The sequence below is a fragment of the Vipera ursinii genome (genome assembly GCF_947247035.1).
Source record: "Vipera ursinii genome assembly, chromosome: 12".
Lineage (NCBI taxonomy): Eukaryota > Metazoa > Chordata > Lepidosauria > Squamata > Viperidae > Vipera > Vipera ursinii.
Genome location: NC_139525.1, coordinates 16,165,734 through 16,181,289, shown reverse-complemented (window position 1 = coordinate 16,181,289; position 15,556 = coordinate 16,165,734). Strand labels below are relative to the sequence as shown.

Sequence of the window (15,556 nt, the reverse complement as noted above, 5' to 3'; positions counted from 1 at the left end):
TCAAGGTGGCCTGTGAAGAAGACAAATGAAAACAGCAAAATGACCGTCTGAACTGCACTTTAAAAGACAGAAGTGGAAGTCTGGGAAAGCCGAGGAGGAATAGACAACGAAGTGAGACAAAAGAGTCACCGGGAAGGCGTTCAATTTAGCTGGGATAAAAAACGGGAAGGGAAGGACGTGGAGTCAAAGGGAATGTCTCAGAAAAGAATCCAAAGGTAGAAGAGATAATAATCTCAGGATGGCTGAAGTGGGCAGCTGAGTTAAAGTAACTACAAGCAGTCACTGACTAACAACATGGCTCGAATCAATCATTTCTGAAGCTTCAGAGGCAACGAAACAAGTGACTAAGGAGAGGTCCTCACCCTTTTCAGCACTGCAGCATCTCCAAGGCCACGTGATCCAAACGCAGGCACTTGGCAACAGGTATGTATGTATGTATGTATGTATGTATGTATGTATGACAACTGCCGCATCCCAGGGCCACATGGCTGCAGTTTGTGACCTTCCCAGCTGACTTCCACAATGCAAAGTCAACAAAGGGAAGCCAATTTCGCTTAATTGCACGATCCACTTAACAACTGAAGTGATTCACTGAACAACCGTGGCAAAAAAAAAGGTTGTAAAATCAGGCGTGCCTCGCTTAACAACCACCCTGATTAGCGATGGACGTTTTCCCAATTGCGACCGTAAGTTGAAGACTACCTATATAAAATCAAAGCCTGCCTAAAGTCAGATCGCCCCTAAGCACTTTCGTGTTTGAGACAAAGATCGCAGGAAATAAGCCAGGATGGTGCAGTGGTCGGAATGCAGAATTGCAGGCAAATTCACTGCCCATTGCCAGGAGTTCGATCCTGACAGGCTTGAGGTTGACTCAGCCTTCCATCCTTCTGAGGTTAGTAAAATGAGGACCCAGATTGTTGGGGGCAATAAACTGATTCTGTAAATCACTTAGAGAGGGCTGTAAAGCACTGTGAAGCGGTATATAAGTCTAAGTGCTATGGCTATGCTGAGGGCAAACAGAGCAGCCACCAAATGAGCAAACTACAATGCAGAATTGAATACTTTATACCACGTGTGTCCAACCCATGACTCACAGATGGCATGCGGCCCTGGACAGCTTGTAGTGCAGCCCTACAAGAATGTAAATTATGCAATTTTTAGTGATGTTTATATGTACAATAACTATATTATATAGTTTATATGCAGCTGAAGACAATTGCTCTTCATTGAATGAGGCCCAGGTAAGCCAAAAGGTCGGACACCGAGGCTTTATATCGGAGGTCCCCAACCCCCAGGCCAGGGGTAGGCAACCTCGGCTCTTTTATGACTCATGGACTTCAACTCCCAGAATTCCTGAGCCACCTTGAGTCCATGAGTCATAAAAGAGCCGAGGTTGCCTACCCTTGCCCCAGGCCATGGACTGATACTAGTCTGTGGCCTATTAGGAACTGGTTAGCACATCTGGAGGTGAGTGGCAGGCAAGTGAAACCAAAACCACCACCACGGTCTGTGTAAAAAGGGTCTTCCACGGAACTGGTCCCTGTTGCCAAGAAAGGTTGGGGGTCGCTCTTTTATATGAAACATCAACACTCAAAGCTCTTTGCCTGTATCTGGTGTGGATCAGCCTTTGCTCACCTACATAACAGGCTACATCTAAGCGTATTTGCAAGGAGATGAGATACTGACTAATACCTTGGCCAAGCTCACCCACTGCAGTGTTGTTTGTCATGCTTGGAAAGGCAGGATGAGTTTAACAACAACGCAAAAAGCTTCTCTTTTAAAAGCACTGCTTCTAACCCTGGCCTGATCATGATCACTTACGACTGGAAGCAGCCCAGAGAAAATACCCACGTCCCCATCTACTTCTGGCACAGGGGTGAACTCAAAACAGGCAAGCAGGCCCTCTCCGGGCAGCAGCCCAGAAGCCACATCTTAGCAACCCGCCCAAACCAGTTTCAACTAAGTCAGAAAAATAAGAATTTCTGCAAACTTAGCTTCCAATCAGTTCAATTAACAATTGAATTACCAGAATGCAGGCATTCCAAATAGGTATCTGTCTTAATTCAGGTAATCTTCGGCTGGTATAGGTATACCAGTATAGGTTGACTGGTATAGGTTCTCTTGTTCAAGTGGGGTGGGTGGGGGCTGAACTAGAAGACCTCCAAGGTCCCTGCTGTGATTCCTCGCCAGCCAATGGATCCGGCAGCTGAGTCTGAGGAATCAGAGGAGGAGGAGGAGGGGCCTGGAGTGACATCAGAGTCAGAGGAAGGCTCTGAGATGCTACAAGACTTACAGTCAGACGAGGAGCCTGGCCCCTCTACTCACACTCAGGCTGAGACACAGCTGTGCTAGGAGCTTGAGCTGGACAGTGATGAAGCAGAGTTGGGACAAATCCAGGATGCACGAAAGTGCAGGCAAGAGAAGCGAGTAGGACAGAGGAGTGCAATGGGGCGGCTCCAAAGGCAAAGGAGAAGGCATTAGGAAGCCACGCCTTGGCTGAATTATAAAAGGGATGATGTGACAGGTGCTGGTTGCCGAAGGCAACTGTTCATGCTGAGGATCGAGTTTCTGTGGACTGTGTTTGTTTGCCTTGGACATTGACTCAGGTCTGTGAATAATAAAAGGGGTTGGTTTTTTCTTGCGGTTCCTGCCTGTTTCTTGGAAGAGGGGTTTCTCCTTGTGAGCAGAACAAGGACTCACGTAGGCTGGGACAGAACAGTCCCTTCCAGCTCTCTTCTATTGTGCTATTGCTGGCCACAATTGACCCCAATTGTCACAGCTAAGTGAGTTTTGTCCCATTTTATGATCCTTCTTCATACAATTGCTAAGTGAATTGTTCCGATTGTTCAGTCAGTAACATAGTTAAGTAAATCTGGCTTCCTCATCAACTTTGCTCGTGGGACGGTCACAAAAGGTGATCAGATGACCTTGGGATTCTGCAACCGTCATAAATATGAGTCAGTTGTCAAGCATCTGAATTTTGATCACGTGATCATGGGGATGCTGCAACAACAGTCGTATGTGGAAAATGGTCGTAAGTCACATTTTCCAGGGCTATTGTAACTTCAAATTGTCACTAAACAAACTCTTGTTAAGTCAAAGACTATCTACATTAAAGCAACAAAATACGAAATTGTGAAAAATATTACATACAAGATGGTACCCGTGAAGGGATGCTGAAGCATCGTTTTGTCAAGGAACGACTTATCTTTATACATCCCTATTAACTGATTGTCACCCAAATCCATTCATTCGCTTGCTAGAGAACGCCTGCCAATTTTTTCTACGACAAGCACCAAGTAGTATCCTTACTACAGGAGAAAAGTTGAGATGGGAAGATTAGAAAACAAAAACCAACAAACAGACAGGGGTCAGCAACCTGAAACAGTGAAAGAGCCACTCAGAACCGGTTCCCTCACAAAAGGAAAATCTGGGAGCCGCAAAAAATGTGTGCACATGTGCATACATGCACGCATGTGCAGAACAGGGTTTGACTGAAGAGTGGAGCCAAGGTGAGATATGCACCTACCCTGCATATTTGAATTGATTGGTTGAACTTTTTTAGTCCCACTTTTTTTGGGGGGGGGGGACTGCACATGGCAGAGGACTGGGAGCCGCAGGAGACGGCTGAAAGAGCCGCATGCGGCTCTGGAGCCGCGAGTTGCAGACCTGTGGACTAGCACATACCCAGGATATAATCTGGTAGTTACCTACAGAACTTGACAATTGACTATGTACCGCTTACTTCGTGACAGAGGCAAACAATATTCTTCCATGCACACCACCAAGCTTGAAAAATGATGGATTAACACCAATTGCACTGAAGTGAGTCAAGTCCCAAGTGCTTACCTGAACACCACTGCGGAAATTACAAAGCACTCTTCTACTATATCATCAGAGACTCTTGTGCAGTGTTTCTCAACCACGGCAGCTTTAAGATGTATGCACTTCAACTCCCAGAATTCCCCAGCCTTCTGGGAATTGAAGTCTATATCTCTTAAACTTGCCAAGGTTGAGACATTGCTTGAGTGTAAAACTAGTGGACCAACCACAGTATCCAACGTGTGGTAACTGAGATAAAAAAACACAAAGCTGGAAAGTAGAAAAGCTACAGAGGAACAGATTTTTTGTTTTTTTGCACGACACCTGCAAGGTTTGTGTAGAAGCAAATAAGTTTATTTATTTATTTATTTATTAAATTTATATACCGCCCTATTCCCGTAGGACTCAGGGCGGTTTACAGGGAAAATTAAAATACATAGCATGTGGCAGTGCTGTATTTTGCACTTCACCAGCAGGCAGGAATTCCCATCAAATCCTGTAAACCAGAGAGAGGATTAAAATGATAAACTTCAGCTTGGGTTAAGATTTGAATTTTATTTAATTTTATTACTTGTTCTCCTTCTGTCAATTGTGAAGTAATTTATCAGCCTTGGCCTTTACGTCCTCCTTTCTGTGCAGCAAAATCTCCAACGCAGAATTACTCCCTTCAATAAAAATAACAATTCTAAGAAATGTCGAACTGCAATTGGATGTGTGTTTATTTTGGCAATGAGTCTTAAAAAGGTCAAAGTTTTGAAGTAAGTCATCGAATGGCTTGGGAAAAAACAGAACGAGTGACTATTTGATAACTGCTTTAATCTAAACCACAACACTGTGGCATTCTGAGGAGCCAAAACCAAGGAAATCACAAATTAAAGCACCTTTCACTGTAGTTTGAAAAACATATGGAAATATACAATCATAAATTGTAAAATATTATTGTTTTTTTGCAAATAACTCAAGATAACAAACATATCCAGCAGAGCTTTCTCCTCCTCCATCCTGTGGACTTCAATTCCCAGAAGACCCCAGTCAGCGCTAGCAATGCTGACTGGGGTATTCTGGGAATTGGAAGTCCATGCATCTTAAAATGGCTAAGGCTGGCAATTATTTCTCTAGATGCCTGTAAAACCAAAGCAGCCATGCAGACGGGAGGTGGTCTGTTGTGTCTCTGGATGTGTCATGAACTTGCTACTCTCCAGGGTAGGCTATTCTTCAGCTACTCCTTAAAACAGGGGTGTCAAACTGCCGGCTCATGGGCCAGACGCATCATCCGGAAGCCGCGCCCACCCCATTGCCGGCAATGGAAAAACCGTCCAGATACGTTGCGCGACTTCACGTGACGAGTTTGACGTGTCCGCCTTAGAAAGACATCTCCTGCATACTGGCAATCAAAGATCAATGAACGGTTCAGAAACATGGCTGAATTCCAACTCTACCTAGTCAACCCCTGCCATCCAAAGGGCTTACTCTAAGGTTAATTGTCCCTCTTGATGTAGGTCATGGAGACAAAGTCATAGAGAAGCCAACAAGAGAGTCACCCTAGGCCAGGGGAGATGGTAGCCCAAGATGAGGCTAAGGAACAACACATGAAGCAAAGAAACATGCTTAAAATGATATTTTTGCTTGGTAGTAAACACCTGAACCACGAGACGGGTGGCAAATAAATTGGATAAATAAAATATAACAAAATGAAAATGTGCATATGGCAGCCAGGATTGGGGGGATGGGGGGAGGGCAAATAGAGAAAGCAGCCTCCTTGGTGAAGGGGGAGGCAGGAACATAAAAAGCCAGTTTGGCCTAGTGGTTATAGCACCAGGCTAGAAAGCAGGAGACCAAGTCTTGCCTTAGCCACAAAAGCCAGCTGGTTGACTTTGGGCCAGTCTCTCTCTCTCTCTCTCTCTCTCAGCCAAGCCCACCTCACAGGGTTGTTGTGGTGGAGAAAATAGGAGGAGGAAGGTTTGCTGGATATGTTCGCTGTCTTGAGTTACTTGTAAAAATAATACAAGGCTGGACAGCCATTTGTCTGAAATGGTATAGGGTTTCCTGCCTTAGCAGGGGGTTGGACTAGATGACCTCCAAGGTCCCTTCCAACTACTTCTTCTTCTTCTTCTTCTTCTTCTTCTTCTTCTTCTTCTTCTTCTTCTTCTTCTTCTTCTTGTTATTGTTATTGTTATTATTATTGTTATTATTACTATTATTATTACTATTATTATTACTATTATTATTACTATTATTATTAAAGTAAAAAAATCCGACTGCTCTTTCATCAGTGTAACTTTCCTTTCCTTATCCTGGATTGAACTGACCTAAAACGGCATGTGCTTTAAGCACTCCTAATTATTTAATTCGATCCCATTTCCATTTCCACCGGGAATAGGTTAGGTGAGCTCAGACTGGATGGTTATCTGCTGGTTCCTTCCAATGCTAGGATCCTGTGTGGTCTTCCCAGACTGTCAGTTACCCAGGTAAAAGCATCAATCTCCTTGTCCAGGTGAGTGATTTAACTGTTTAAGATCTCCCCATCTTCTCACATCACCAAATTTGGCAAAAGGTGGAATAATGCATCACCCTGATGTTTTACTGCCAAGCAAAAATATCATTTTAAGTATATTTCTTTGCTTCCTGCATTGTTCCTTAGCCTCGTCTCAGGCTACCATGCCTAACATGTATACCAGGGGTCCTCAACCTTGGCAACATTAAGACTTGTGGACTTTACCACCCAGAATTCTGGCTGAGGAATTCTGGGAGTTGAAGTCCACAAGTCTTCAAAGTTGCCATGGTTGAGGACCCCTGATGTATACCATGGTTTGGCACTCTAGATTCTAAAGTCTTTGACACACACACACACACACACACACACACACACACACACACACACACATTTAGCATTCACAAGTCCCTTTATAATCTGCTTCTATGTTCTAGAATCTAGAGATACTTGTTCTCGAGATGCTGCAGCAAAAACCTACATTTCGTGGAAGCAAGCCAAAGAATAGAAGGATTACAAAAATAAATAAATAAATAAACAACTGGGTGATTTAGCATCATGAATTGGATTTGCAGAGAAAGAAATACCAGCTCTATGAAGTCCCCTTGCAGAGCCGGAGAAAGAGCTGGAAGAATAGAACAGCATCAGCTTGGAAGAAGCATTCCGATAGCAAGATTTTTCAACCTGCCCTCGGATTGTTCTGGGGTTGCGATTCTTAAAATTCCCATTTAGCTTAGATGTGGCAGGTTTTTATTTACATCTAGATGCGAGCCTGCTTGGGTAAGATAATTACAGGGCTACTTACAGTGGATATGCAGGAAGAGTAAAGGACTGAGAGCAAAATTATATATTATAGCGTGCAAATGGACCCCTTCTCCATTACAAAGAAGTCTCAAGTAAATGCACTTAGTAATGCAAAACGGGACAGCTTCCGAGCGTTTCCAAAATCAGACACTGAATCTCCTTGTCCAAAAAGAGCTTTGCTCTCATGTAAAATCTACAACCAGATGGCATACAGTACAGGCAGTCCTCGACTTATGACAATTCAGCCCCAAATTTGTGTTGCTAAATGAAACATCGGTTAAATGAGTTTTGCCCAGTTTTACAACCTTTTTTCATTTCTTAATTCAAAATTACTGAAGGTCTCAAATGGTTTTTTTTAAAGGAGGAAGAGGAGGAGAAGCAGCAAGAAAATGCAAAAATTAAGATTGGGATATTCAAGCCTTGAAGTCTATGGTTTTAAGACAGAGATGGGGGACCTTAAGACACAGTTGACATTAGATGCTGTTCACTTCAGTATATACAGAATCAGAAAATTGGAAGGAGACTTTAGGGCAGGGGTAGGCAACCTCGGCTATGCTGACTCAGGAATTCTGGGAGCTGAAGTCCATGAGTCATAAAAGAGCCGAGGTTGCCTACCCCTGCTTTAGGGGGTCCAGGAATCCAAATAAAAGCAGACAGAGGCCTTCCAAGCCCCTGTGGACTTCAACTCCCAGAATTCACCTCCTACAAAGAGAATCTTCCATCTCCCCTGGTCTGAGGCTCTGCTGTTGAACTGCACTGAGTTTTTAAAAGTTTTCATCTAATATTCAGCTGGAATTTAGGATCAAAGTACAGGAAATCCTCAAATTGCGACAGTAATGGAGCCTACTCATCACATAATGCAGGTCAGTCATGTTACCAACCTGATTTTGTGATCTTTTTTGTGGGGTTCATTAAGCAGACGCCCCAATCAAGCAATCCCATGGTTTGCTATGGGCTAGTTTTGCTGAAAACTGGAAGTAAACACTGGCTTTTGGCAAAACTGTCATAAACAGAAGAGGTTGTGTGACTGTGGAATGCTGCAAACAGCCATAAATGGTGCCTGATTACCGAAACTGCAGTCATGTGACCACGAGGAGTGGGGTCAGTGCCCGACTGTCAGAACTCTGAATCTAGATCGTAAGTACTAACCAAGTACTACATCCGTTATAAATTCGAATGGTTGCTAAACAACTGATTGTAAGTTGAGGACTACCCGTAAACAGCTTTTTCTTTCTTCTGCCCCAGGGGTAGGCAACCTCGGCTCTGTCCATGAGTCATAAAAGAGCCGAGGTTGCCTACTCCTCTTCTGCCCCATCCTCCCTCACCCCCGAATTAACATCTAGGCTGACAGAGGATTCTGGAGGATTCCAAAGGAGACATGCTTCAATGTCATTTTGGTGGTTTTTGTGTAAATACAGGTGAAACTCCAAAAATTAGAATATCGTGCAAAAGTTCATTTATTTCAGTAATGCAACTTAAAAGGGGAAACTAATATATGAGATAGACTCATTACATGCAAAGCAAGATAGTTCAAGCCGTGATTTGTCATAATTGTGATGATTATGACTTACAGCTCATGAAAACCCCAAATCCACAATCTCAGAAAATTAGAATATTACATGCAATCAATAAAACAAGGAGTGTACATAGAACAATATCGGACCTCTGAAAAGTATAAGCATGCATATGTACTCAGTACTTGGTTTGGGCCCCTTTTGCAGCAATTACTGCCTCAATGCGGCGTGGCATGGAAGCTATCAGCCTGTGGCACTGCTGAGGTGTTATGGAAGACCAGGATGCTTCAATAGCGGCCTTCAGCTCTTCTGCATTGTTCGGTCTCATGTCTCTCATCTTTCTCTTGGCAATGCCCCATAGATTATCTATGGGGTTCAGGTCAGGCGAGTTTGCTGGCCAATCAAGCACAGTAATCCCACGGTCATTGAACCAGGTTTTGGTGCTTTTGGCAGTGTGGGCAGGTGCCAAGTCCTGAAGAAAATGAAGTCAGCATCCCCATAAAGCTCGTCTGTGGAAGGAAGCATGAAGTGCTCCAAAATCTCCTGGTAGATGGCTGCGTTGACCCTGGACTTAATGAAGCACAGTAGACCAACACCAGCAGATGACATGGCTCCCCAAATCAACACAGACTGTGGAAACTTCACACTGGACTTCAAGCATCTTGCAGTGTGTGCCTCTCCATTCTTCCTCCAGACTCCGGGACCTTGGTTTCCAAATGAGATGCAAAAGTTGCTCTCATCAGAAAAGAGGACTTTGGACCACTGAGCAACAGACCAGGTCTGTTTTTCTTTAGCCCAGGTAAGACGCTTCTGACGTTGTTTGTTGTTCAGGAGCGGCTTGACAAGAGGAATACGACATTTGAAGCCCATGTCCAGGATCCATCTGTGTGTGGTGGCTCTTGATGCACTGACTCCAGCCTCAGTCCACTCCTTGTGAAAGTCCCCAACACTTTTCAATGGCCTTTTCCTGACAATCCTCTCCAGGCTGCGGTCATCCCGGCTGCTTGTGCACCTTTTTCTTCCACACTTTTCCCTTCCACATAACTTTCTATTAATGTGCTTTGATACAGCACTTTGGGAACATCCAACTTCTTTTGCAATTACCTTTTGAGGTTTTCCCTCCTTATGGAGGGTGTCAATGATGGTTTTCTGCACAACTGTCAGGTCAGCAGTCTTCCCCATGATTGTGATTCCTACTGAACCAGACTGAGAGACCATTTAAAGGTTCAGGAACCCTTTGCAGGTGTTATGGCTTAATTAGCTGATTAGGGTGGGACACTTTGAGCCTAGAATATTGCCCCTTTTCACAATATTCTAATTTTCTGAGATTGTGGATTTGGGGTTTTCATGAGCTGTACGCCATAATCATCACAATTATGACAAATCATGGCTTGAACTACCTTGCTTTGCATGTAATGAGTCTATCTCATATATTAAGTTTCCCCTTTTAAGTTGCATTACTGAAATAAATGAACTTTTGCACAATATTCTAATTTTTCAAGTTTCACCTGTATTATCTACTTACGGACTGTTTATTTTCCCCCATGGACCAAAACTGCTACAAGTGCCTTATTCATGTTAATGCATTAGAAACTAACATAATGAGATGAATAAATAAATACTGATAGACAAAGAGGCTGCCCTGGAAAGGTCAAGTGGTTGCTTTTCCTCCACTGAGCATGTTTTCATCCAAGACTAAGGTTTTTCAACCTCGGTAACTTTAAGATAGGTGGACTTCAACTCCCAGAATTCCCCAGACAGCCAAGTCCACCTATCTTAAAATTGCCAAGATTGACACACACCGTCCAAATCTTTTAATGGGTGAATGGCCATAAACACTACAGATCTCTGCAGAGCGAGGTGTGGTTTGGCAGGAGAAATTGGAACTATCTGGGCATGAACTTAATGCCAATGGCCTTCTTGGATATGGGGAGGAGGTAAACCCTTTGAGGTATAAGAAGACAAACTGATTAGACTTGATTAATCTCAGAAAGGGTTTTAATTTGCCTAGGACAGACATGTCAAACTTGCAACGTCATGTGACATTGCGTGACATATCGGAGCCTTTTCTCCATTGCCGGCAATGGGGTGGTTGCGGTTTCCTGATGACGTGTCTGGCCCACCGGCTGGCAGTTTGACACCACTGGCCTAGGAGAAAACATGATTCAAAATATATGAGCTCAAGCATCCAGGGAGAAGATAAGATGGGAAATGCCTGTATATTATCGTTATTCCCATGTTGTTGTTTTTAGCCCATTTTTCAGAGCAAAACCCCTCAAAAACAGATCACTTTTAAACATAAAAATCAAACCACAAAATTAGACACCTAAGTGATCAGCAGAACAAGAAGGACAATTGCATTAAACAGCCTATTTAAAAGCTTAATACAGCAGTGTTTCTCAACTGTAGCCATTTAAAATTACATGGACTTCAACTCCCCAAAATACCCCCAGTCACAAGATTGCTGGCTGGAGTATTCTGGGAGTTGAAGTCCATAAATCTTAAAACGGTTAAGATTTGAGAATCACTGATATAGTACAACTAGCTGGCAAAGAAAAATTGGAAACTTTGTTATGTGGGAGATGATTCAAAGGATTTGGGAGACACCCAACCTAAGAAACTGATCCCAAAGGTGCATTTTGAAAAGGCAGCTGGACTTTCTCTGTTTTTCCTTGAAGATGTTTCGCTTCTCATCCAAGAAGCTTCTAATGTTCCACTGTCTGGCCCACCAGAGACAGAGCCTTCTCTTTTGAAAATGCACCTTTGGGACAACCATGACCTGGATGGCTGGGAATCTCCAGCCACTTGGAAAGTGGTCTTCGACCATAAGCAGGCCCGGATTATGAAGGCAAACCTGCAGTCCCAATGGCACCGTTTAATGCCTTCAGCACGAATACCAGCACTTCACAAACTGGAAATAAGGAGCCAACATCATAACATGCCTGAGAGGACGTTACGCGATCCAAACATCCTGGCAAGGGTTTGAGCTACAGATGTAGTTTCCAAGCCCTCAGCCACATCAGCCACAATAAAGCATGTAAACAGATCCCGTTTAATGGAGGCAAAATCAGTTTCCTTTAGATCCCTGTTGATAAACAAGCCAACACTGTTAAATGATACGCCCAACCACTGACACAATTGCGGTTTAACAAAATGCCACATTGCTGACATCTCAACGCCATCCCTCAGTCTTAAGGGCACCGTTGTACAACACATTCCTTCCAGGTATTTTTTTGAACACAATTTCCAGCAGCTGTAGTGCTGGGAGACGCAAATCAACAACAGAGGCATTCAGGGAGAATGCAAATCACTCAGTTTAACAGATTATTCTCAACCACAAGGCACAGTTCTCATCTGGATGAAGTTTCAAATTGCATTCCCTCCTGCAAGCCAAAACTATCCCAAGTTTCATGATGATAGAAGGAAGCTAAAAGATGAAATATACAAAATGTCAAGAAATCTTCCCCAAGAATTCTAGATAGTCGTTGCTGAAATTGAAATGCTGTACAAGCATAAATCCTGCAGGAGAGAAGGAATTGCTTGCAAGAGCTCCAGGGGGCAAGGACCTCATTTGCAGAAGTCTGCCTTCCTTTCTGCTCTTGACAACTGTGAGAGGGAGAAATCTCATGTTTGCTGGCTGGAAATGACCTGCACTGCAACACACCATTGTGTTACTTTAAGGATACACCACTTTATAAGAGCATCTAACGCAGGGCTGTCAAACTGCCGGCCCACGGGCCAGATGCAACATAGCGAAACCGCGCCCACCTCGTTGCCAGCAATGGGAAAAAAGTAGTGATACGTCGCAACACGTCATGTGACGTTGCGAGTTTGACACCCCTGATCTAACGCAATTTCCTGGCTCAATAAAAATGAAGGAGACAAAGGGGGCCAAAACATCTTCTCAAGGCTTCGACATATAACAACTACCCAGAGTTCCTGAGAGTCGGGTGGCATATACATTTAATATATTATTACTATTTCTAGGCATTTTAATCTCTCCATATTGTTAAATACAGGTAGTCCTCAACTTACAACAGTTCATTTAGTGACCATGCAAAGTTACGGCACTGAAAAAAAGTTACATGACCGTTTTTCACACTTATGACCTTTGTAGCATCCCCACAATCGTGCGATCAAAATTGAGATGTTTGGCAAGTGGTTCGTACTTAGGACTGTTGCTGTGTCCCAAGGTCATGTGATCCCCAACTGCAACCTGCTGACAGGCAAAATCAATGGGGAAGCCAGTTTCATTTAACAACCGTGTTACTAACCTATCAACTGCAGTGATTCACTTAAGAGCTGTGGTGAGAAAGGTAAAATGGGACAAAACTCACTTAACAAATGTCTTACTTAACAACAGAAATGTTGGGCTTGATTGTGGTCATAAGCTGAGGACTACCTGTATCGTTTCTTATTTCACCTATCTGGGCCACTTCTATGCAGGAAAATATGACATGAAATTACATTAAAAATGTGGGAATAATATCCTATTCACTTTAATTAACTGAACTCTGGGAAGCTGCCCTTTTGTCACGCATTCCCCAACAGGCTACTCGGGTCCACACAGCACGTGCATGCATGACCCATCTGTGCCCCTCACAATGCATGCATGCATTTCACGCCACTTCCACCCGGAAGTACGTTTTCTGTGACAAAACACACCAAGGAGAAAAATAACTAAAGCAGCTGAAGCAGAAGGGGCCAAAGAGGAACAAGAAAGTAGTGGGAAAAGTCAAGTCTCAGCCCAACCCAAGGCTGTTGCGGAAAAAAACAGGAGGAAGTGTATTAGGTACCATCACTGCCTTGCATTACTTATAAACTAAAAAAGCGGAATAAAAATCAACTAAAACCTTATTAAGGAATGGAGGGAGATCCCTTTTTGCATTGTGTGTAAACTTAGAATGCACTCTCCCCTCATTTTTTTCCCTCTCATGACAGCTCTTTGTAGCTGTTTAGTTGCGGTGTTAGTAACGTTAGAATCCAAGGCCTGATGCATTAAGACAGAACCGTTGCATACACGTCTCGCTACAGAAAAGAGAAAAACAAAGGAGTATGCAGTCTCAAGAACACCTGTGTCATAAACATACCATCATAAAAAGTGATGGACGAACAAATGCCCCATCTTAGTTAAAAGGGGGAGGGAAAGGGTCCAGAAGTGGCCCCAAACGGGGTGGGTGTTATTTTATTTATTTATTTATTTTTATTTTTATTCCATTTATATCCCGCCCTTCTCCGAAGACTCAGGGCGGCTTACAAGCTTGAATCCTTATCTGGAAAAAAAGGAGCAGGAAACAGAAACTCTGCCCGGACATTTGGGATTGATTGATTGATTGATTGATTGATTGATTTAGTAAGTAAGTAAGTAAGTAAGTATACCGCCCTTCTCCCGAAGGACTCAGGGCGGTGAACAGGGCAATACATAATAAAAACAAGATACAAAAATTAAAAAGTAATTAAACAGCAATGCCCGTAATAACTTAGTACAAATTAAAAGTTAAGACCAATTTATAAAACCCAACCCCATCCCATCAGGCCAGGCCAGCTTGGAAGGTCCGGATAGAGCAGCGTTTCCCAACCTTAGGAACTTGAAGATGCGTGGACTTCAACTCCCAGAATTCCCCAGCCAGCATAGCTGGCTGGGGAATTCTGGGAGTTGAAGTCCACGCATCTTCAAGTTCCTAAGGTTGGGAAACGCTGGGATAGAGGGAGCAGCGGGAGTGTGTGTGTGTGTGTGTGTGTGGCTTCTCCTGAGCCACCCCCGCATGGGCAGAGGGTGTGGATGATGGGCTTTGTCTATGGAATTCCAGGCACCCCGCAGGGTCCCAAGCCCCGGGAGGGTGGGCCCGCGATCTGCCTTTAACCCATAAATAAAAACAGAGGAGAAAAAAAGACCCCCCCCCCCTCCCAAAGGCAGCTGCGTTCCCCCCGTTCCTTAAAGGCTTCCTTGGCAAAGGGGCGGCTTTTCCTCCCCCTTCTCTCCTGCGGGAGAAAGCACTCTGCACGTGCTCAGGGAGCTGCCCCCAGAAGCGGCCCAGGGGAGAGGCTTCCCGCCTGCCCCCTCCTCGCCCGGGCAAAGACCCCTCCTCATTTCCCTCTCCCCTCCCCCCCCCCAAAAAAAGGGAAACCCCGCGGGGTGTGGGGGGGGGATGCCGCGGGGCGTCCCCCGCCCCACTCACCATGGTACAGATGGAGGCGAGTCTCCGGACGGTCATCAGCGTTGCCATCCGCGCGGCCACCCGCAGCCCGTCCTCGCCGCCATGTTGGCCGCCCGCCGCCCGAGGGAGCGCCGCCGCCGCCGGAGCCGCCGCCGCCGCAGCTGGCGCCACCGAGAAAGCGCTCCGGCTGGAGCAGCAGCAGCAGCAGCAGCAGCAGCAGGAGGAGGAGGAGGAGGCGGCGACGGCGGCGGCGCGTCACTCGCGCTCGGCTCCGGCCTGCCCGCGCAGCCTCGGAAGGAAAGTTCCGCCCGTCCTCCGTTCCGCCCCTTTCCGGGCTCGCCCAGCGCGAGGCGCGACTGGTGCAAAACGGGGCGGGAAAGCGGGGAGGGGGCTGCGATTCCTGCAAGGGGGGGAGGGGGGGTTGCAAAAGGTCCGGGCGGGGGAGCCTCGGGGAGGCTTTTCCCGCGGCCCCCCCACCCAGTTTTTTCGGAAAGTCTCGTGCTTAGAGGGATTACAGGTAGTCCTGAACGACCACCGTCGAGTGCAAGATTTCTGTTATTAAGTGAGACAAAGTAAGTGGCGAAGTAAATTTTGCCCCATTTTACAACCTTTCTCGACCCAGTTGTTAAGGGAATCACTGCGGTTGTTAAGATAGCCACGCGGCTGTTCGGTGAATCTGGCTTCCCCGTGGACTTTGCTTCTCAGAAGGTCCCAAAAGGGGGGGTCACGTGAGCCCAGGACGCTGCGACCGTCATAAATATGAGCCA

The 15,556-nt window shown here is 45.1% G+C and overlaps 1 protein-coding gene across 2 annotated transcripts in view; it reads right to left on the bottom strand.

Annotated features, from left to right (window-relative positions):
* LOC310646107 (ubiquitin carboxyl-terminal hydrolase 12-like) overlaps window positions 1-14,956 on the bottom strand; it is a 47,922-nt gene extending 32,966 nt beyond the window's left edge. For both annotated transcript variants that reach the window (XM_083372340.1, XM_083372342.1), the window contains exon 1: window positions 14,811-14,956. In XM_083372340.1, coding sequence (XP_083228466.1) covers window positions 14,811-14,858 — 48 coding nt within the window. In that variant the 5' untranslated portion in view covers window positions 14,859-14,956. The remainder of the gene's footprint in view (window positions 1-14,810) is intronic.
* Window positions 14,957-15,556: the final 600 nt, after the last annotated feature.